The sequence below is a fragment of the Ursus arctos genome, unplaced genomic scaffold (assembly GCF_023065955.2).
Source record: "Ursus arctos isolate Adak ecotype North America unplaced genomic scaffold, UrsArc2.0 scaffold_32, whole genome shotgun sequence".
NCBI classification, from domain to species: domain Eukaryota; kingdom Metazoa; phylum Chordata; class Mammalia; order Carnivora; family Ursidae; genus Ursus; species Ursus arctos.
The window spans coordinates 18,452,254-18,475,588 of record NW_026623008.1 but is presented as its reverse complement, the minus strand read 5'-3'; the positions used below and the strand labels follow the sequence as shown (position 1 = coordinate 18,475,588).

At 54.3% G+C, this 23,335-nt stretch overlaps 1 protein-coding gene across 11 annotated transcripts in view; it reads right to left on the bottom strand.

The window, feature by feature from the left end:
• LDLRAP1 (low density lipoprotein receptor adaptor protein 1) overlaps positions 1 to 13,376 on the bottom strand; it is a 49,486-nt gene extending 36,110 nt beyond the window's left edge. For 5 of the 11 annotated variants that reach the window (XM_044390625.3, XM_044390626.3, XM_044390624.3 and 2 more), the window contains exons 1-4: positions 13,172 to 13,338; positions 3,888 to 4,030; positions 2,948 to 3,060; positions 879 to 993 (exon numbers count right to left, since the gene is read on the bottom strand). In XM_044390625.3, coding sequence (XP_044246560.1) covers positions 879 to 993; positions 2,948 to 3,060; positions 3,888 to 4,030; positions 13,172 to 13,259 — 459 coding nt within the window. In that variant the 5' untranslated portion in view covers positions 13,260 to 13,338. Of the gene's footprint in view, positions 1 to 878; positions 994 to 2,947; positions 3,061 to 3,887; positions 4,031 to 13,171 lie in introns of all 11 variants that reach the window. The other 6 variants (XM_026517007.4, XM_026517009.4, XM_026517008.4 and 3 more) reach the window with 4 other exon arrangements.
• Between the last annotated feature and the right edge of the window lie 9,959 nt (positions 13,377 to 23,335).

Below are 23,335 nucleotides of genomic sequence, written 5' to 3'. Positions count from 1 at the left end.
ACAGAGGTTAACAGAGGCCAACACTAAACCAGTAAACATCAGAGATCTCCTCACAGAGCAGATGCTCAGACCTCTGGATCTCTGAAACGCAAGCCTCCACACCAAAGGTGGACTCACTCTGCCTGCTTGTCCTGAAGCTCAAGACAAAGCCCAGAGACCACAGAGGTCCCCACTCGTCTCAGCTGGACGAGGCCAGGGGCCAGCCTGGAAATGGGGCAAGGAGCTCAGGGCTCCTCGTGGTCATGCAGGGAGGAGAAGAAACAGGTTTAAATCCTCACTCTGCCTGGCTGGCTGCGTCATCTTCAGCAAGACAGCTGACCTCTGTGAATCTGCTTCCTCATTAGAAATAAAAACAGTGAAGCCAGTAGCAGCTGCCACCTCACAGAGCTGTGAAGACTAAACAGAAGATCCCTTAAAGTCCAGCACTGAAAGAGGCGCATGATAGGTACCAAAAAATGGCCATTTCCCTCCCCACTCTGGCTACAGCAAGCCAGGTCCCCTTGCCTTTCCCCTGGGCCCTCGGATCACCAGTCTCCAAGGACTAATTCCTGTAAGGCCCTGAACCCCCAGACTGTACTACTGACAGGAGTGACCCCCCCATTCAAACCCAATCAATCATGTTAGAGAGGAAGGGACCAGGGCACTCACTGGGGACATGGGCTTGTCACCACCCACATGCCAGGCTGGCCAGCAAGGGCAGCCCACGGTGACAGGCTGTCCACTGACTGCAGCCTTACTCAGTGCTCTCAGCATCCATGTGGGGTTCCCAGGGATTTTATACTTCCTATTAAGTGATGTCACCTCTGGGTCCTGCCTCTCCCCAAGGGCAGGGCTGCCAAGGCCAGAGCCCGCCTGGGCCCCAGCCTCTCCCCACTGACCATTTTCCGCTTGGTGCAGAGGAAGGCATGGCACTCGAGATTCTCATTGTGCTGGCTCTGTGCAATGTAGGCGAACACTTTGTCGTGCATCTTGTCTGCTGTGCAATAGGAGATCCTGAAAGGTAAGCGGGAAGTGTCACCAAACCCGGCACAGAGGCCTGCCCACATCTGGGGTGCCCCACAGGGCATCTCCCGAGTCCCTAAGAGCCGGCTATCCTACTCCACCAGGGAGAGACTCTGGAGAGACAGCTTTGGCCTCTGGCCCTGGCATTCTGGGCCATCGATGGGGCGCACCCAGGCTGGGGAGGAAGGAGTAGAGGGAAAGACTGAGGGTACTTTCCCCCTTCTACTGACCCATACTCCAAAATGGTAATAGCTATGCCTTTCCTGCATCCCAGGAAGATTCTAGACATTACTTCACTTAATTCTCAGCTGCTCTGAGATGGGTTCTATTATTATCCCCACTGTTCAGATGAGAAAACTGAAGCTAAGGGTCTCAGATCACCAAGCTAGTGGCAGAGCTGAGACCTGAACTCACCTGCGGATTCCAGAGGCTGTAACCACTACCATGCTACCCTTAAGGCTCTGTGCTGACCAGAAAGAAGGGGAAGCAGGACAACGCCCTGCCCACGGATGCCCTTCACTGGGCCTTCCCTCCCTGCCCTCCAGTCATGCCCCTGCCCAGAGGTTGGAGGAGTTCTAGGCCCTCTCTCCCAGGGTGACCGAGACTGCTGGCAAATTCTCCTGGAGCTGTGGTCAGAGGGCGAGGAGCTGGGAGTCAGGTGAGGGTGTGTGAAGATGACTAGACCGGGAGTCCCAGCGGGTCCAGGAGGAATACACAGCATCTCCCTCCTCTTGGAACACTTGCCCCCATGCCCCTTGTCTGCTCCCTCCCTGCTTGGCTGCTCAGCCTGGGAATCTCAATCAGCAGAGGAACTGGCAGCCCCAAGGTGGGGCAGGAGCTCAGCAGACTCCTTCCCCTAGTACAGCCCCAGCTTCTACCACAGCCACTGACACAGGGATCGGCACCACTTAGGACCCCCAGGCCAGCAGCTACCTCTTCTCCATCCCAGCAGATCCAGCCTCCTGCCACCTCCCCGGGGAGGCCTTGCCAGGTCAGACAGGCCCCTCCTTCTCTGCCCTCTTGGGAAATACTTATACTCTCTCTCCTATTTCTTTCCCTCCATGCCCTCCTTGCTGGCAGGGGCTGGGTCTGAGGCCTCCCCTAGTTAAAGGACAGGCAGAATCAGGAAGGCGAGAGGAAGACACCAGCCAGAAACTCTAAAACCAAATCCCCCATCCGCCCAGTACTGGCTTGTACTCCGGAGGGTTGAGCCACGTGCTTGGAGACAAAGCAAGAGGGTGGAGGAACGCCTGGCAGCTGAGCGCCTGCCGGACAGAACTCCAGCCTCTGTGGCCTGGTCCCAGCTCAGCTACCTCCTCACTGTGGGGCCTTGGGAAACTCCCCGGGCCTCAGCTTCTCCATCTGTAGAATGGACTGTCCCTTTCAGCAGCTCTGAAATCTTACAACTGACCAGCCAAGACAGGGAATGGGGAGAGCCTGAGGTTCCAAGGCTGGGCTCTGCCTCCTTGAGAACAGCGCCTCCCCACTGACTCCCCCCCAAACCATCTATGCTCTGGCCTCAGACTCTGCCCTGAGGCCTCCCTGAATGCCTGGCCAGATGTCCAGAGCTGAGCTGCTGCATTCATGGCGGAAGGAAAAGGCAGTGACTCCACAGCTCTCTGCTCCAAGCCTGACTCAGCAGCAGGCCTAGGGAGGGACAGTGGGGAGGGGTCCTAGTTCTGACTAGGCCTCAGCTGCCTACTGCAATAGGAATAATGACAGCCGCAACTGCCCTTGAACCAAGTGCCCACTGTGAGCCAGGCGCTGCGCATGCAGCACGTCCTAACAGCACCGTGAGGCAGGATCTGTTTCCACCCCCACATACACACGAGGAAACAGGCTCCAAGGTCACCCAGACAGAAAGTGGTGGAGCCTGGATTCAAGAAAGGGCGCCCCACCCACTGCCCCAAGCGGCAGAGTGAATGTGGGTGCTGCTGAGCATTACCTGTAAATGGACACGTTCTCAATGAGCTGGTTGGTGATGTTGTCGGTCAGGATAATCCCTCGTGGCGACACCTTGAGGGTCACTTTCTGCAGTTTCTTCCCGCTGGCCTTCGCCTTGGGGTAGATATGGGTCAGAGAAGCCTGCCTACTCTCATGGGTTACACCTAGCTGGTCTAAGCCCCAGACTCGAGGCCCCCATGAAGCCTCAGCGTAGAGACGGCAGACACGCTGGGGAAGACAGTGGTCAGCGCTCTCCTGTGATAAACACAGGGACAACTGCTGCTCATGGAGCACCTGCTGTCTGCCAGGCACGGGACCTCAGGTCGTGCTTAGAGGCAACAAAGCTTCTCCTGAGGAGGAAATGGACTCAGAGGTTAAGGGAGCTGCCCAAGGAAACACAGCGAGGAGGGACCGCAGCCTCTGAGCACTGAGTGGGCTATCACAACCCAGCCGGATCGCTCCCGGGGAGTCTCCGCTCTACCCACTATTCCTGCGAGGGTCAGAGCTGAGGGGTCCAAGGCCACCAAGGGAGGTGCATTTATAGGGCCATGCTAACTCAGGATGGGGAGCTGGGGAGGGGGAAGATCTGTCTCTGGTGGGTTACCTTGTCCCTCAGGCCAGAGCGCAAGCGGCTGTGTGACAGCAACCTCCCCACTACTCCTTGGCACTAAGTCACCAACCCTGAGGCAGGGGACCTGAGCTGGGGGAGAGGAAGCTGGGAGACCAGGCCATGGCCACAACAGCTGGAGAGGACGACACTGACTCTCACCCCACAAGTCCAGTGGCTCCCCTCTACCAGAGTCCCTAAGCCGGATGCAAGGGGACTCAGGGGCGGGAACAGCTCAGATACATCCAATCAGGGTAATAAGCAGGGGATAAGTGGTACCCCAAGAATCTGGCCCTCGGCTCATGGCTCCCCCCGCCCCCCAACTGGGGCTCACCGTAGCGACAATCCTCTTGACTGCAGCAGCTGACAGCTCCTCACCCTTGGGCTGCTCCACCAGTGTCATGCCCAGGTACTTGAGGCTGAAGAGCATTCCCTCGAGCAGGGTCTCCCGAGTGTCTGTCCAGTTCTCCGGCAGCTCTGCGCAGGAGGAGGACAGGCCTTCAGACCCCATCCTCCCAGCCCCCATTTCCTAGGAAGACCTAGCAAGGGGCACTGGGGTCGTCCATCTACCATTATTTTTACCTATAATAAAGAACTAACATTTTCCAGTACCTACCATGCACCACGGTAAAAAGCCTTCCATAAAATATTTTCATTAATCCTTATGACAACCTATGAGGTAGACACTTTTATCACACCCACTTACAAAGACACTGAGGCCCTGGGAGGTGAAATCACACAACCAAGTCCACAGAGCCAGTAAGTGTAAGAGCCAAGATCTGAACCCATATTTTCAAGTTCAAAGCCCAAACTCTATACTTCAACACTAATACTTGCTGAGAGAAAACCATGCTATTTTCTTACTGAATCTTCTACATGATCCTGTGAGGTGGATGTTATCCTCACTTTACAGATTAGGAAACTGAGGCTCAGAGAGGCAAAGTCATCAAAGGCCACATACAAGTGAATAAAGGGTTGAGTTGGGAGTCAGAACTCAAACCTGGGTGGTTCCCAGGGCCCCAGCCTGCTCTGCTGGCCTCCATCTGTACAGCCATGGAGAGGGAGAGGCAGGGAGGAGAGGGACCAGGAGAGAGGCGGTGGCAGGGAATGGGAGAGGTGATTGCTCAAAGGACATCCTATGAAGGCCACCGGAATCCAGCAGACCTGGGTTCAAGTTCCAGCTCTGCTTCCCACCACCAGCATGTGTTGGGGAAGTCCCCTCTCCTAAGCCCAGTAATGCTGAGGCCATGGTACGGAGCAGGGCACACAGCAAGAGTCCTCTGAAAACTCTGCCTGCGACTGAGGTCAGGGAGGTTGGGAGACAGGGGAATGAGCCCAGCTCACTGGGTAAGGAAACAGACCGGGAGAGAGCTAGAAAGCCCCCGTCTCACCCCACCCACTCGAGAGAGCCCTGAGCAGGTGGAAGGACAGGAGGGCAAGTGTGGTCTTCATCAGTGGTTTGAACAATCCCCAGGGTTCCTCCCCAGATCACTCAGCTGGAAGCAATGAAGCTAGGAGCGGAAGGAAGGTCTCTAGGGATCCTTCCAAGCCCGATCACCAAGACGAATTAACACCCCACACTCCTGCCTGTCAGGGCCCTTTGCCTGTCCCTTATCACCCTTTCCCTGACCATGCTGCCGTGTAGGAAGTATTACGATTGTAGCCACTTTAAAGAGGAGGAATTGGCTCTTCAGCTTCACACATGATCTTGGGTAGGGCAGGATCCACAGAGGAATCAGTTTCCAGGGGCCACCACTGAGGCGGCCAGGGCCAGCTTCCGTGGACCACTTTCTGGGAGAGGAGCTGGGAGAATCCTGTACTCCCCCTGCTCCTGCAGGGGCCCTCAGTGGCTCTAATGGGAGAGCCATGGAAGAAAGCTTTGGACTGGGCATCACTGGTGCCAGGGCAGCTGAGGTCCTGGCAGGGCTGTGGGCCCCGCCTACAAGGCACAGCCTGGTTTGGGGGTTCCTGCGCTACTGTGCCCAGGTGGCAGCACTGGGCCCTCTACCCTGTCTGTCCCGTGCTGCCCCTCCCCACAACTGTCTTGGAGTTCTACTCTTCCAGGGGCTCTGCCTCCTTCTCCACCAGCCAGCAGGAGCCTTGTATACCCACACCTCTTTGGTTTTGACTTGAGCAAGCCACTATCTCTCTCTGAGACGGCTTCCTCATCTGAAAAAGAATGCATGTGTTGGGGGGTGGGGTGTCTTACAAGAAGTTATAGGTGTACCCAGTCCCCCTGTTTGAGATCCAGGTGAGCAGGGACTTGTTGGCTGGTCATCCAGAGCATGGCATGCAGTTGGCACTCAATATTTGCTGAGTGAAGAAATGACCTGGACAACTCCATGGCTTCTTTCAGGCCTGCAATATCTCAAACCCCATCTTCAGCTCTGGTCCCAGCCTACTGCCCTCCAGCCCTTGCACTTGGGCCACCACGCCAACAGGAGGCCCAGCCGCTGCTGAGAAGACCCCCAAGGGACCTTATCCTCTGCTGTATTGATCACGAGCCTGTTTCATTTGATTCTCCAAAAAGAATCAGAAAGGCCCTGAGGTGACCCAGTCCTGGGTTGGGTAATGGAAGCCCCGGAGCAACTCGGACCTGAGCCTCGCTCTCAAAGCAACCAAGACCACCACCACATCATCAGCGCAGAACAGAGCTGTCCAGCAACAAAGACAACAATAATAACAAAGCAGCTCTGACCCTTGCTTCTAATATTCACAGCTACCTTACAGCCAGGCATTCTTTCATTCCCCTTTCAGAGGAGGGAAGGGAGGCTCAAAGGACACGTGATTTGTCACAGTTGTCTATTTCACTCTAAAGCCCAAGTTCCTGACTAGTATCCCATACTATCTTCTCATGAGGCAAACTACCTTGATTTTAGCAAAAGGTCAGGAAGAAGTTCCTAGAGCCAGAGATATTTCCTCCCACAATTCCTAATTCCTGAGGCTTCCCCTCAGTAGGCATTCAGACTACTGCTTTCAACCCCAGATGTATCTAAGCAAGGATGGCCAACTATGTGCTGCCGTGCCTATCGCTAGCGTCCTTGACAGACATTGCTAATCAACTGCGGCTCTATTCCCTCTGATTTACAGGCTTTGGACTGTTTCTCAATACAAGGCTCCAGGCAGGCAACATTAATCAATCAGGGGTGGCCTTGTTCATCTCACTATCCATCCCTGCCCTACAGCAAACATCCTTCATCCCCACCATTTTCATGTCCCCACTATCCCATTTCCTTCAGCTCAGCCTTTCCTGGCCCCTCTCCAAAGCCACTTCCGCTCCTTCCATTCCAAAGGGCCAAAGCTTGCCAAGATCACAGATGACCTTTTTGCTGTCAAAACATTCCCCAGTCCTCCCTGACCTCTGAAATGCTTGGCATATTCTGCATTCTTCCTTCCCTGACTGACCCTTCCCCTATTCCATGGCCTCCTTCATGAGGGCCCTGATAGACCAGTTGCCACTCATCAGCCTTGGAGACCCTCTGCCCAAACTCCTCACATGACAGATGACAAAACTGAGGCCCAGAGAGGGATGGGACTTGTGCAAGATCACACAGCAAGTCAGAACTTCACCCCGCAACCCCCCACCAGCTCCCAATCCACTGCAGGCAATTCCCACAATGATTACTGGGGAGTCACAGGTGTCCCAGTGTCCCCTCCTACAATATCCCTGCATGCACACACTCATTCACATGCACACACAACAGAAGCGCCAACCATGAGCTTCTTTCTCATGATGTAACATTTTCCCCCCACTTCTATGCCTTTGATCAAGGAGTTCCTTCTATCAGAAATGCCCTTACCTTTATTTGATTGAAACCCCTTGCAACCAGCTTCATCCAGGAAGCCTTCTTTTTTTTTTTTTTTTTTTAAAGATTTTATTTATTTATGTGACAGAGAGACAGCCAGCGAGAGAGGGAACACAGCAGGGGGAGTGGGAGAGGAAGAAGCAGGCTCCCAGCGGAGGAGCCTGATGTGGGACTTGATCCCGGATCGCCAGGATCACGCCCTGAGCCGAAGGCAGACGCTTTAACGACTGCGCTACCCAGGCGCCCCTCCAGGAAGCCTTCTTGAAGGCAGGATAGCCTAGCTGTTAAGAGCAAAGGCCTTAATCCTAGAAGCCCAGTTCTGACATTGTCTGAGTGATTTTGAGCAAATTAATTACCTTCCCTGAATCTCAGTTTTCTCATCCATAAAATAGGGGAAACAACAGTCCCTGGCTCACAGGGCTACTGTTTTGATCCTTTGATGAGATAATAAAATGTAATGTGCTTAGCACAGGACCCCACCCATGGTCATGCCTCCTAATGGGACCTCGTCCCTCTGTGAGCGGGTTGCCTTTGGATTTCCTTCTCTTCCTGCTCCAGCCACGTCACACTCAGCCAGCAGCTGTCTACCATGTGTCTTCCTCTTGAAGGACTTCCGTTCACGTGTGTCTGCCCCAGAAACTGGACAAGGTGCACTGCTGTCCAATGTTGAGGCTCTGCCTCCTTCTTTTCCCCCTTCCCATTACCCCGTCCTCCCACGCCCAGCAAGATCCTCCTTCCCCTTGAGGGAGGGAACCCTGCCTCTGCTCCTATTCTGTCCTTCTGGGCATGACTCATCCCTTCAGTGAGGTGGAAGGTCTCTCATGCCCCACACCCTCCCTGAAGAAACCCACACCTAAGAGCACTCAAGAAGACAAACGCAGAGTTGGTGCCTGCTCGCCAGCCAGCCATCTCAGGCTGGAGACCACACGCTCCTTCTTAGGAGGAACCTGGGGCTTCAGGAAGGGCTCCCAGAGGCCCTCAGGCAAATACAGGCCTGAGTCCACAGCCCTGTTCCGGTCCTGGTTATTTTTGGCCCTGTGGTGGATAATGACTGAGCTATTTTAACTTAGCAATTTTACAGATGACCTGCTGTCAAGAGTTAGCTGGGGACAGACCATATGCCCAGTTTAACTCGCAGCTGCAAACGTGTGCTCTTTCCTCATTAAGAACCCTGCCCAGGACTCAGAGCTGGGCAGGGTGCCTCTGTGCCCCTCTGGCTGCCCTGGAGACCCAGCCTGGCTGCTGTCTGGAACATCAGAGCGACAGCTAAACCCATGGGCCAGCGGGGAACCTCCAAGGGCTCTGGCCTCCAGCCTCCTCCATCCTGGTAGGGAGGTGGCCTCAGAAGCCACAGAATAACATCTCAGAAGGGGACTCAAGCTCTACCATGACCCGGAATGCAGCTGCTTCTCTAAGGCCACAGTCTCTTTCTCTGACAAATGGGTTCAGTTGCTCAAGGGCATCGTCAGAAACAGGTTCAGCATGTAAAAAGTGCCAGGCAAATTTCAGAAGTTGTTAAGATTATCAAAAGAAAATAATTAAAAAATGATCATAGCATAAGCTCTCATTTCCTGGGTACCTACTTACTCTGTAAGAGAAAAATGTGCTGTCAAGGTTAAAACCACGGGGTCTGGAGATGGGCTGTGGGGTTCAGTCACTCCACCTCCCTGGTCCTCAGTTTCCTCACTTAAAGATTGGGACAAGAAGCGTGTCCACCCCACAGGGTTGTTGTGAGGATGAAGTGAGTTCATGCACCAGGTGGGCTTAGAACCATGCCTGGCACATACTGACGGCCACTGAAGTGTGAGATACTGTCATTACCAAGGGTTGAGGGCTAAGAGCTTGAATGTGCACACAGCCATTTGCAGTATTTTGTGAGGAGAGGCAAGGATATATTAGGATTCCCACTTCACAGATAAAGAGGCTCGGAGGAGTCTGGCCATGACTCATAATTGACAATGCTGATCTTTGCCTCCCACAGCTCGGGCTATTCACTCATGCCCGCTGCCCACCAAGCCCCTTCGCATGCAAGGCAGGGGTCAGGCACAGGATCACCCAGGGGGGTGGGCATCCTGTCCTGCAGGGCTGCCTGAATAGAGTGCCCCTCAGTGAGCAGGGGATGATCTGCCTCCTTCAAGGCACATCTGCCCCCCCCTCGGCCGCCATACCCAGCAGGGCCCCAGCCTCCAGTTAAACGTCCCCTCCACCTGCTGCTCCCTCTGGATGGAAGGCTGTTCCCAGATTCCTCCCTCCTATATTCTCACATGTGCTCCAAGTCACCTTCTTGGAGAGGCCTTCCCTGACTGCCAGCACTGACGCTCTCAGCGCCCCACTTTTATCCCCTCAGTGGACCCCATTTCCACACACGCCACCTGACAAGCCACCTCTCTGCCTGCAGCTGTCTCTGGCTCCCGGAGATGCCGCTGCCCATGCAGACCGGGACATTCAGGGCTCCCATCCCTGAACCCACCTACTGCCAGTAACTGCCCCTCAAACAGAGTAACTGAAGAGCACATTCTCTACTGCCTCCCAAAGCTCCCCACGGGATGGCGCTCCAGTCACCCACGCTGGTGACTCTCTTCCCTTCTCACTTCTCCTAAAGATATTTCCTGGGATCTCTTCCCAAATAGATGACTTGCACTCAGATCCTGCTCTCAGCATCTGCTTTCTAGAAGAACCCAAAGGAAGATACCACTCTAAGGAAGCAGTCCCTGCCATTTCCTCAGCCTGCTTTATCCTTCTTATGGTGTTACCACCACCACTTATCACCACACCATTCATTTGCTCCCTGGACATTCTGCTTCCTCCACCAGACCGTGAGCACTGCTGGCGGACAGACTTGTTCACCAGACTCTCCAGTACCTATTGGTGCATGACACGTAGTCTGTGATCAATAAGTACTTGAACTTGGGGGTTTATTTGTTTATTTTATTGTAAATATATGTAAGTACAACTAGATTCTCTGTCCCCTGCATACCACCATACTCTAGCTTTCCTGGAACCTGTATCTCGCATTTCTTTACCTGCTCTGAGGCCTTGGACAGCCTGGAGGGAACCTGAGGATCAGAGGGACCCCTCTTGTAAAGAAGGGTACTGAGGGGCCAGGGTGAGCCACCTTTCGGGCAGCTGGAAGAAAGGAAAATCCCTGGCTAGGGACTGAGATAAAATATTTATGGCTCCCGAAGAGATGGGAAAAAGGCCATGTGTGGAAGAGGGAGACAGTTCTTCAAGCTCAGGACTAGCTGGGAGACAAGGGGCCATGAGGTTCAGTGCAAAAGAGCCTGGGGTTCTAGTTTACTGGGTGACCTCAGGTAAGCTGCCTCCCTTTGTTGGGTTTCAGTTCCGGCACAAATAAAACAATGATCATGCTAATTCCAGCTGAGGATCTTGAGTGGTTTGGTGAGGAGCAAGTCACAGCTGATAGCAGGTGTCAAGTCTAACCTTAACTCCACTGGCTTCATTTTGGCCCCAAAAGTCAACCATAGGGCTCAGTTCCAGGTGGCCGGAACACCACCTCAGGCCAAGCTACCCCAGCACCTCCACCCCAGACACAACTCACAGCTTCCCTCTCTACCTTGTGGCTACCGCTGTTCTCAGGGGCTGTCAGCCCAACCTGAAGTGGGGCCTGCCCCAGCTCCTCCCGTGGCCAGAGCCCAGGAGGCACAGTTATAAGACCCCTGGGCTGGGGATTCAGAGTGCTACCTCTAGGAAGCTGTGCTGGAGCCTGAGCCTCGGGTCTTTTATCTCTGACACGGGTCTGGTAAGAATTCCTGCTCTGTCACCTCACAGGAGCAAATGAAATAACAGAAGCAAAAACTGCTAAAACATAAAGTGATAAAAGCAGTAGTTATTATTTATTGAATCCCTTTGCTATTCAGGGCAAAACACTATTTCATTTAATCCTCACACATAACAACAACAACAAAAAAATCCCAGCTGGGTACTATTGTTATTTACAATTTACAGATAAGGAAACTGACAATAACAAGGGACAGGTGAAGATTCCACCCAGCTCATTCTGGGTCCAGAAGGCTCAGGACAGCACTCCGGGCTTCCTGGGGGTCTGCAGGGGAGGAGGGAGGTTCTCCTCTCCTTTTCTCTGCGGGTGTAGATAGGTTCTGAGCCCCCAAAACTTGTCCCACTACAGCAATAGTCATGTTGAAGGTCCACATGACAGGAAAGGGGAACAGGACAGGAGGAAACCACCAATGAGCTGCCAGTAGGAAGCATTATGAATAATTTTTCTCAACACCTCTCTCAGGTTAGAATTTTTATCCCCATTTTTCTGGTGAGGAATCTGAGGGTCAGAAAGGAAAATGACTTGTTCAAGATCAGAGCAGCACAAGAAACTCTTCCACCATCCAAGGTGGCCCAGAATCAAAAGAGGCTTCTAAGCTTTCTTCCCTTACCCAGCACCCCCCTTCCTCCCCCATCCCAGGAGAACTGCAGGGTTCCACCACTGGAACAAACCATTATTCTCAGAAGTCCCAGTCAAATCCCTTAAGTATTTAAAGGGGCTATTTAGGGGCCAATAAGTGTGGGAGGAGGTGCACCCCTGGCCTGGCCCAGACCAGCCCTAACGGGTCTCTGACCCCACCCCCACCAGCAGGCACCAGCCCATGTTCCCAGTGCCAGTCTTGGTTTAGGAGGTGGCCACAGCTGGAACAGCAGAGTGGGGCAAGAGGGAGGGGCAGGGCGGGCTTTCTAGGCCCAGACACGCTGGCACTGGGAACTCGGGCTCCCCTGGTGGAGCCCTGGAAAGAAGGAAGGGGGGGTGGGGTGTGACTGTACTGTGGGGGGGGGGGGGGGAGAAGCTGAAGTTCCAGGTGTTTGATAGGAGGGTGGGAGTGTACAAAACTCCTGGTTCTGGCTCCACATCTACCAGGAAGGCCTGTGTGACCCCAGGCAATCCACTCCCTTTCTCCTAGAGAAAAGAGGGACTTGGGCTGGGTTTCTCAGGCCTCAGGGGAAGGTGCCAGGTGACGGGTTCCTTGAGAGTAATTTGAGACGGGGAGGGGGGGGGGCCCTTCCAGCCTCCCAGACGCCCCCGGGAGAAGGGAGAGGTGGCGGCGAGTCTGCCATTCGCCTGGGCGCCCCGGGACTTTGGAAGCCCGAGGGGGAAAGTGCGAGAGAAAACAGGTTTCAAAATTAGCCAGAACGCCAGCCTCGCCGCCTAGACGTGGGAAGAGGAGGGGACGCAAGGGTCTGGATGGCTCCGGGTGTGAAAACCTCCTGAGACCCCCAGGCTGCGCCTCGCCCCCAACCTCAAGTAGGTACCTGAGAGCCCGCTCACACCTGAGTCGGTTTCTGGGCGCCTGGGAGTCAAAAGACGACCTCAAGGGTTGGCGGGGGGCGGGGGGAGGCACGTGGGCTCCCACCCGCCGCCGACCTCGCGGCTAGGGCGCAGGGTATCTCCCCAAACCCCGGTGCCCACTCCTCCCCCGGGCACTGTCTCGCCTCCCGCGGAGCTCCTGTCTCCCCTCAGCTGCCCAGCGCGGCGAGGGGGCCAGGTGCCGGGCTTCGCGCACGTCTCTTCCCCTCACCTGCGGCCCTCCGACTGCCGCCTTCACCTGGGGACCCCGAGCTCCGCGCTCTCTCCCTCAGCTTCTACCCCTCCTCCCCAGCCGCACAGAGCTGGGACGGGAGTGGGAGCGCGACTTGACCCCGGGCGACCCCCAACCCCGCAGGACCCGGCAGGGCCGCAGGGCACCGGGTAGAACGCGCCTCTGCCCCCGGCACCCGCGGGAGGCCGGTCGCTCGGCCCGACCCCCGCCCGGTCCCCGCCCGGCCCGGCGGACGCTCACACACTCACTCCGATGCCGGCCGCCGCCCCCCCAGCTCTGCTTGGCGAGGCTGGGGCTCCGGATCAGCGCCCGCCCCGCGGACTTGAGCGCGTCCATGGCCGCTCCGGCCGCCGCCACCGCCAAAACTCCGTCAGGGAAAACTTTCCGCCGGGGCCGCGCGGCGCGCGGGCTCCGCGCTCCTCCCCCCGCGGCGCGAGCTCAGCGCCGACGTCCGACGGGGCGGGGCGAGGGCCGGCCAGGCCCCGCCCCCGCCCCCGCCCCCTCCGGCCCTGCCTCGCCCCGCCCAGCCCGGGCTCCTGCTCTTGCTCCCCAGGGAGTCCCCACAAAGGGCGCCGCTAAGGTAGAGGGCCGAAAGCCCGAGAAGGCTCTTCTTTTCCTCCCTCTCCCAATCCCCTCTTCCTAGGATTTCTAGGCAGCCCAGCTGAAAGGTTCTCAGGGGCCATTTTACAGATGGTTAGACTTAGGGTCAGAAAGAAGGGTCTTGTCCGAGAGGAGGGTGATGCCCAGGGCAATGGGAGCCTTAGAAGGAGAGGTGGGAGTAGTAGAACTTTTCTGGGAACCGGGCAGGACTATAAAAGTTTTCCTTAGTAAGACCAGCTGGGCATTTTACTCACCCCCCAGCACCCAGGCTGCTCTCTGGCACCACCTGCGCACCTGGGCTGCCCCACCCCACCCCACTCCCCATGTAGTGGTATGGTCTGGGTGTTATGCTCTAACACTGCCTTGCTCTGTGACCTTAGGTAATTCCTTCCCCCCTCTAGGTCTTAATCTTTATCTGTCAAAGGAGATGGGATCCTATTTCTAGTGATCCTTCCAATCTGGCAAGGCCAAGTGCTGCATGACCTTGACCCAGAGCCCGCCATGCTTAGTAGGAGGCATTCTGAGGGGAGTCTGGATTCTAGAGTTCCTCCAGCACAGATGTTCTAAGTCCAGGATTTAGAATTCTCTCTAGGATCCTAGAACCTCCTGTTAGGCTTTGCAGTCAGAAGAGCACATGCCTCCGTGCCGCATTCTGGCTTCCAGATGGGGAGCTTCGGCAAAGTGAATTTCAGCCTCTAGGATTGCTGCTAGCTCAGAAGACAGGAGTCCTGTTCCCGTGTTGGGGGAAAGATGGGGCTGTGCTGTCCCCAGCTGGGTAGTGAGGCCTCACTGACATTCCTCTCTTGGTTTATAAACTAAGTGGTTTTTCGACCATCTGTCCTTTGCTCCTCCAAAACCCTGCAGCCAGCAATACACCCACTTTACAGATAAGAGTCCAAAGTCTGGGAGAGAAGCACTCAAGAAGAGTCTCTGCAAGTCAAAAGTCAGGATCAAACTCAAACCCAGGCTTATAGGCCAGAGTAGAACGCTCGGGATTTGAACCTGATTCCTTCTTTTGGTGGTTGTGAACTTACCTTTCTGAGCCTCATCTCTAAAAGCGGCAACGACACCTATTCCAGGGCTGTCTGTAAGAATTAAAAACATGAGTTCATGAGTTGGAAAGGCAGAGACTTGTCCTTGAGAACTCACCTATGAAGTTGCCTCCTCCAGAAAGCCTTCCCTGACTGCCACCCCATCTGTTAGGCTTCTGCCTTTGGGATCCCACAGACCTGAGCTCTCAGCATTGCGAGCGTTGCTGTTGCCTGTTTCAACTCTGATTGCCTCCACTACACTTTGGGTCCTTCAAAGGCAGTAAGTTTTTCTGATTCATTTCTGAATGCCTAGCAAGGGGTCCAAATGGAGTTGGAATACAGTCAATGTTCCTTTCCTTCCTCTCTTCTTCCCACCCTCCCTCCCTCTCTCTAGCTTTTTACCATATGAGGCTGTCTTCTCCCACAAAAGGCTGTGGCGATGGGTAGGAAGGTCCTCAGGGCTGAGCCCCCCAGCTCCATACCCTGAGCCAGCTGGGTCCTGGGGCAGTAGAGAGAGCATTCTGGAGCCTGAAGGAAAAGCAATCACCCAGGGCTGGCAGGTGAAGGGCAGCTGGTGGTGTCCGGCTGGCGGGGGGCACCATATGGGCCTAGTGAGCAGGCAGGCCTGAGAACGCTGAGCCTGCAGTGAAGGCTGTTTCCAGGCCCATCACATCGTCCCGGAGGTGACTTGCTGGGAGCTGTCAGCCATGTATCGCCCGCAGAGGGGCAGCCTGCCTGTGCCCCTTCTGCCAATCCAGGAACAGAAGCAAAAACAGAAGGTCAGAGCTGCAAGGGGCCTCCTCTGAGGTCACCATGTCCAAACGCTCCTTTCACAGGTGAGGAGCCTGAGGCCAGAGAAGGGCAGGGACTTGCCCAAGGTCACACAGTGAGCCAGGACTGGAAGCCAGATCTCTTCCCATCTTGGATGCTTATAAAAACAGAGAGGGTGCAGAGAAATTTTGAAAATAACACCAGTATTCAAGGAAGAGTTTTAAGGTGATTTTTCTTCCTTTTTTCTCTGTTTTTCTCATCTGATCTAACTTTGTAAAAAATTTTTGCAATGATCATATAGCCTTTAATAATCAGAAAGAAAAATGAATAAAAGAGGGGCGCCTGGGTGGCACAGCAGTTAAGCGTCTGCCTTCGGCTCAGGGCGTGATCCCGGCGTTATGGGATCGAGCCCCACATCAGGCTCCTCTGCTAGGAGCCTGCTTCTTCCTCTCCCACTCCCCCTGCTTGTGTTCCCACTCTCGTTGGCTGTCTCTATCTCTGTTGAATAAATAAATTAAAAAAAAAAAGAAAAGAAAAATGAATAAAAGAGAGGAAGAAGCTACATCTGGTTATAACTGGCTTTTGTCTTTAGGAAAATGGTGCCAGAACTGTAATTTTACTGTTTTCTCCCCCACAGGGCCCTCATGGGATCCCAGTGAGATAGTGGGTGCCAGAGGGTTGGGAGGGCTCTCGGCTTCTCTCCAGCTATCACTTGGGCTTGCAGTGGGACCAAGACAGAAAGAAGCCTAGCCCAGGAACAGGAGCCCTGATTTCCTCAAGTGATCTGTCCTCCCTACTTGCCTGAGCCAATCCCTTTACCTGGCTTGGCCTTAGTTTTTCCATCTGTAAAATGGAAGTTTTTACAGCAGAGTGTGTTTTCCTGCCCCCCACCAGCAGAACACAGTACTTAAACACATGGGTACTGGAGCCTGAGATCCTGTCTCCCCTACTCCTTTACTTCATGACCTTAGGTTTGTCACTTAAATTCCACAGACCTCAGTTTCCTCATCTGTAAAATGGGGATTATACATCATGGATGGTTGCCAGGATTAAAAGAGCTAACGTTTGGAACATGTTTAGAATTATGCCTGGCCTGTGATAAGTGCTATATATATGTGTGCGTGTATATGTTGCATATTTTAATAAAACTAGAATCACTTTTCTGACTGCATGAACAGTAAAGGTGGAATGGCTATTATTATCATAATTCTTGACTGGCCCCAGCGAAGAGAGCTCTCTCGCAATTGGAACCAGCCTGGCCCAGTCTGAGCTGCGGGGAGTCCAGCCTCCCCCATCGTCCCCACCCCCACTCCTGACTGCTCAGGCCCAGATCTGAGACAGCCCTCTCTCAGGGAATCAGAGGGAACTTGGGTTACTGGTGTGTCCGAAGCACAGGGATTACTGCTTAGTCTTGGCTCTCACCTTTCGCCCCACCCCAGGACCTCTCCTGCCTACTGTGTCCCGTTGATCCAGCCGCTCCAACCCGTTGCTTCTGAACCCTTCCCTCCTCAGACCCTTCCCACGCTGCTTCCTCTTCCAGAAACATCCAGCCAGATTGCCTCCTCAACTCTCCCAGACTGCTCACCGTTGCCCCAAAGGTCTAGTTGGCCTCCTCCCTAATACCCAGCTACCCACACACTTGTCTTCCCTGGCAAATGATGATGACACCTGTTTGACCTTGGAGTTCTACATACTTGGGCCCTAAAACCAAATGCTCTGTCTGTATATATGCAATCTCAGCCAACTGGGCTTCAGTTTCCCCATCTGTTCAGTGGGCATAACACCTGCTTTAGAGGGCTTTGTAAGGGGAAATGCTCGGCCTAGTACCTGCCAGGGGGCAAGTGCTCAGTAAACGGTAAGTCTGGTTACCATTCATGTTTTATGGTTCTGGGTGAGCCTGTTAACCTTCTCCAGCCGCTGAGCACGCCCCAAGCAAGGGGGCCGGGACTCATCCTTCGCCGCAGGGCTCCCTGAAACAGCTGACCAGCGCCCGGCCCCGAGGAGGCGCCCAGTACACATGCAAGGACTCCACTTAAGTTCTGTCCTCTGGTTCTCAGCATGTGCCCAGCAAGCGGGTAACCCTCCGCAGCTGGAGAAGCAGCAGCACCTAAAGGGGCTGGGGAAAGTGCTCCTGAGGGGCCCTACCCCCCCAGGCTGCCCACCTGGGTAGGACCAGCAGCTGTCTCCTGCTTCCACAGGGAGCTCTTCGCTTATGGAGCTGCTGAGCTAATTAAGAGTGACAAAGCACCATGTAATTGCCAGCAACTGAAGAGTCCCCTGCCTCTTCCTGTCCCTCCTTCCCTTTGTCCTCTTTGGCACTCTCTGACCTGGAGGCCTGGCCTGGAGGCAGGCGGAGTGGCAAAAATGAGCACAAATTAGTATCAGGAGACCCGGAGGCTGGCTCTTCTGCCCTCCTCTTGTGTGGGACCCTGGGCTCCATTTCCCCATCTGCAAGGGTCTTGAACTTGTGTTAAGAGCAGAGACAAGGCTACAGGGCCAGGCCAGAGGGCTCTGCTGAGGGAATGGGCTGTACCTGCCAGGTGGGTTGAGGCAGACAGCCTCAATAAGGCAGACAGGCTTGGGTTGAAGTCCTAGCCCCACTTCTCACCTGCTGTGTGATCCTGGGCAGGCTGCTTACCTTCTCTGAACAACAGATTCCTCATCATCAAAATGGGATTCGTTTGACAGCACTTCGCTCTTACTAGGAGAACCTTCATTTGTCCTAGATGGGTGCCTGCAACAGAGACTCCCTGGACAAGCACGTCTCTATCACAGTGAACACAGACACAGAGGGTTGGAAACTTCTAGTGCAATTTGATAGAGCAGGTGTATGTCTTGAATCTCATAATGAAAAGAAAGGCTTGTATTTTTTTCATTTTGCTTTTCAAGTAATTCATTTTCCTTGTATTTTATAAAAGTATTGGTCTATGACAGATTAGAAATATTTTTAAAATGGTCCTTCTCCACGGGTGGTTTGAGAAGCATTGCTTTAGAGCCCCTTGTAAAACAGACATGGTCACAATGTCACCACAATATTTACATAGTTCTAGGGTGTGATTTCCAGGGACCTTCCACTTCTGTGGCTCCCGAGCCTTCAGGATCAAGACCAGATCTCTTAGCCCGGCTTTCAAGGTCCTCCTTACTAAAGTCCCAACCTACCTTCTTCTCTTGCCTTCTTCCCCATGACACAACCTTGTAATACAAGGTTCTCTGTGCTCCCCCCCCCACCTCCCATGCCTCCTCACCCCTCCATGCCTTTTCCTGTGCTTCTCCTTCCATCTGGAATGCCCTTCTTCACTTTGCCCTAAAACTGGCAAACTCCTAATCATCCTTCAGGGCCCAGACCAGATGTCCCCACTCTTGGGAAGCCTTTCCCAGTGCCACCCCTGCCCCTGCCCCAGGCAGGGCTACTTGCTCCCTGCCCCGGGCTCCGTGGTGCACGCGCTACGGGGAAGCAGGGTGTTGCGGCAGTGAAGGCTACATGCAAGATCAAAAGTCACAACAATGAGGGATTCGGACGTGATGTTGCCGATCCTGGGCAGGTGACCTCGTACTGTTGGGCTTTGTTTTTCCATCTATATAGCGGCACCTACCGTGAGAGTAGAGCTGATGCGTGGAAAGTTCCCAGCACATGAACACATGGGAGAGACTCGAGATTCGGCAGCTGTTGTTAGCATTATTTCTCTGGTGGATAACGTCCCAGGCTGTTTTTTCTGTCTCCCAACAGACCGGTTGCTCCTTGAGAGCAGGGACACTTGAGAGTGTCTGATGTACCTGGATGTTTCCTGGGCTCTGTGCAGGGCTTTCTTTTGGGTAAGGGTCTCTGGCTGCTGCCTGCCCCATGGTGCTAGTGACATAGGAAAGATGTGAGGGTTCAAAGCCGACAGCCAAGAATTCTTGAGATGTCCTTGGTGCAAGAAGGTGGTTTTATCAAAGCATGGGGACAGGACCTGTGGGCAGAAAGAGCTGCACTGGGGTCATGAGGAGTGGCCCATTATAGCCTTTCAAGTTGGGAGGGGTTTAGGGATAGCGTAAGCCTCTTAAGAATTTGGAAGCAAGATTTCCAGGACCTTGAGGGACTAGCTATTGTTGGGAAAAGGTCATTTATTACTGTCTAATAAAACCTGAGTCATGAGACCCTTCAGATGTATATTGGTGGGTCATATGCTTGGGAGATGACGGCCAACAGGTATCTTGGGGTGGAGGGCAGCGGGTTGAGATAAAGGAAGTTTCCAAAGGAATTCTTACGTTAAAGTAGACTTACAGAATCCTGGAGGCGGGGAGGCTAGGACTGCCTTTTGCCCTTAGCAAAGTATTAACGTCGAGGCCGCTGAGTTCCTTGAGGAATGTCACTCTGCCTGTTTCAAGGACTTGTCAGTGGGCTGTAGGTGGTAAGGAAACTTAATTTTTCTTTTGCCTTTGTTTCCCATATCACTAGTGGCTGTGGCTCCCTAGTGAGTGGAGGGCTGATTAACCAGCCTGTGGAAGAATTAAAGAATTTTAAGAATTCTTAAAGAATTAAAAGATTTTTTTGTGTGTGCCAATTTCCATGCAGTAAAAACACCCACCAAGGACAATTTCAAGTTACCAAAAGTTTAACAACCTGCTTACAAAGTTCCTGAGTATTTTAACAGTCTGCTTCTGCGAGCCACCCAGCTCCAGCACCCAGGCCCAGCACCCAGCTCCAGCTCCCCTCTGGGTGTGACTGTTCCGAGCAGAAGGGCAGCCAGAACAGGCTGGGGCCTGTAGTTGAAAGACGGGCTGCTTGTGCCCTCCGCCCAGCCAACCCACTGAGGGCCACCGAAGGAAGGGCCATAAGGTCGCAGTGCTCCACACAGAGGTCCTCACTCATCCCCTCCCCTAGGCCTCCAGCCCCTTTGTTCTCTGTGAAATCACATCTGTCTCCTCCCTCAGCAGGAAGAACAGCAGCTGGACCAATAGGGCCCCGATGATCCATCCGTGACTCTTGGGGTCCTGGGCAAAGGAGGGAGGCTGCCTGTGCAGCCAACAGGGACCTCTTTGCAGTAATGCTGTCCCCACAGCTGTTTCAGGTAACCTTGGTCACCTTGTCCCTTGGTCACAGTGGGGAGCAAAGAAAACTTGTGCACAACCTCCTCTCACTTCTCCATCCTCTCCTCTCCTCTGGACGTGCCCAGCCTCCAAGTCTTTGCCTCTGCAGGTCCCTCCATTTGGAATGCCCTCTCCCTCTCCCCCTGCCCCACTTTCCACCCCATTCAATGCTCAGCTGCAACAGTACTTCAAGAAGTCATTCACCAGCAGAAGTCTCCAGGCCCCCTCTGCAGGTACAGTTGGTGCCCCTTTTCCAGCTGTTTGCCCTCGTGCCCTGCCCCCCCCCCCCCCCCCCCGCAGCAGCAGTTCCCCCTTGTGATGCTTTTTTAAAATGCAAAGTTCTGGCAACACCCTCTGAGCCTTCATAGCTAACAGGCAGGGTGGGAATCTGTGCCCCAGGACCTTTGGATATACAGGACTGAGAACCTGAGCTGAGAAACCCTATCCTAACTCACCGGGACTGTGGCTGATTCACACGGAAGCCTCGAACCCCTCACCAGGACCACGTGTTCCACACGCCTCCGTGGGATGGAATCTAGCGTCTGCTGCTGAGGCCACCCAGTCTGGAGGGCCCATCCTCCAGGCAGCTAAGGATTGCTCTGTACTCCTCCCCTGGGGGGCTGAGCACCGGAGCCAGGTGAGCTTTGGACTGAATTGTGTCTCCCCCTCCCCAACAATTCATATGTTGAAGCTCCCCAGTGTGGGTGTATGTGGAGGTGGGGCTCTCAGGAGGTGATGAGGGTTAGGTGAAGTCAGGAGTGTGGGGCCTAATCTGATAGGATTGGTGGCCTTTGTAAGGACAGGAAAGAAAGAGAGAGATGGCTTCCGGGCGCTGCAGCAAGGCTAGGAGAAGGCCAGAAAAAAAAGGTGCCTGTCTGCAAGTCAGGAAGAGGGCTCTCACTGGGAACGGCGGGCACCTTGATCTTGGACTTACCAGCCTTCAACTCTGTGAAAAAAAACACAGTTCCGTTTCAGCCAGCCAGTCTGCAGTATTCTGTCCTGGCAGCCTGAGCGGACCGAGGCCCATGCTGTGCCCTGTGCCTGGAATGATTTTCCCCTGATCTCACGGCGGCTCCTTATGTCTCTCAGATTTCAGCTGAAATGACATGTCAGAGGGGCCCTGCTCCTACCTCACCAGAATGCCGGCTCTCCAGCTGCGGGAACCGTGGGTCTCCTGCTTAACTCCTGAGCCTTGAACCCTAGGTGTCATCCCGGGGCCTGAATAAATGTGTTAGGTTGTTGTAAATATCCAGAATCTGACCACGCATCCTTCAGGGCCGGTCCGCGTCCCCATCCCCTCTCCCGGACGACTGCAGTGGCCCTCTGCTTGTCTTCCTGCCTCCTACAGTCTCCTCCCAACCCCACAGGAACCCCTTAGATACCTAAGTCTGATCATATCGCTCCTCTACTGAAAACCCTTCCTTGACCCCCCCTTTCTCTCAGACCAAAAGCGCCAATCCCTAAACTGGCCCCCAGGGCCTTGCAGAGATGGCCCCTCTTTCCTCCACTCCAGCCACATGGGCCTTCTTGCTGCTCACGGATGATGCATCAGGCACGTGGCCAAGCCAGGGCCTTTGCTGTTCCCTCTGCCCATAACACCCTTCCCTCTGAAATCTGAGTGGCTCGTTCCTTCTCATTCTTCATCTTTGCTCAAACATCACGTTCTCACCAAAGCCTTCACCGAACATGTGTTCGGAATGACAACCGTCCCTCCCTCCAGGGCCGGCTTCTGGGAGCGCCAGCAGCACACTGGCCCAGGGCCCCGTGCTCGGAAGGGCCCCCGCTTCGTACTTTATGTTCCACCATCACTGTCTCGAGGTTCTTGATCATTTTATCTTTGGATTTGTGTGTCGTACGTGGAGCCTGATGGGTCGAGGGGTGCGCCAGGAACTCGGCCTCAGCTGGCATGCGCTGCCTGCTTCCCTGCCCATCGGAGCCTCTGGCCCCAGCCGGCCTCCTCTCTCTGGCCCCACCCAATGATTGTGGCTGTCTTGGGTGCCTGGCAGGACCCCCCGATCTCGGGCACAGGACAGGGGAGGGGAGGTCAGGGGCACGCCGTCCACAGCATCTCGGGGCCGGGCATGGCCATCCCCACCCTGCACTGGCAGCGTCATGGCACATCTGGTAGGTGACACCGCCACAGCCGCATCTCAGCGGGGCTGACCCTGATCCAGGTACTGAGCACATCCTAGAATGAAGTTTAAAGACCCTTGGATGTTGCCCGTCTGCCAAGGGCTGCAGCAGTGGACCCCTGGGCCCCGCCTTCGTCAGGGCTGCTATACATAGGTCCCGCAGCTGGTGGGAGGGACGATTTGGAAGGGGGTACTCGGCAGCTGTCAGGCATCAGGCCCCGGAGAGTGGGCGTGTCCCCCTAGTGGGGCAGGGCCCCAGGGAACCCAGGGAGTTTTTCCCCTGAGGGTCTCTGTGCCCAGGAGAGCTCCCGTACTCTTTGGCTGGGTGGCTGGGCTGATCAGCTCTTCCTCTTTCCAGTCTTCCGGTTTGACCTCTTCTGGCAGGTTTGGGGCACCCTTGGGGACAAGCCATGAAATAGAAATTGTGTAACTTCTGTGATTCCACATACGAGTTGAAGGCTCTAATATTTTCATTTCAAAGTGGGCATTGCACAATATAAAAACGAACGGTCAAACGCATCCTGATAATTTAAATTTAATTTTTTCTTTACTTCGCATGATATTAAATAGCAAACAGAAAACAGTGACAAGTAGAGAGACAGAGAGAGAGAAGAGAGACTGCAGAAAGAAGGGAAAATCTCCTGTGTACCTTTAACAGATCCTGTTCTCTGCGTTTAGAACAGGGCCCCACGTTCTCATCTTGCACTGGGCTCCACAGATTATGTGGTCGGCCCCATCTCCATCACTCCTGGTCCTGTTGTTTTGTTTTGTTTTGTTTAATAGCACTCGCTGCGTCTTGGCACTACAG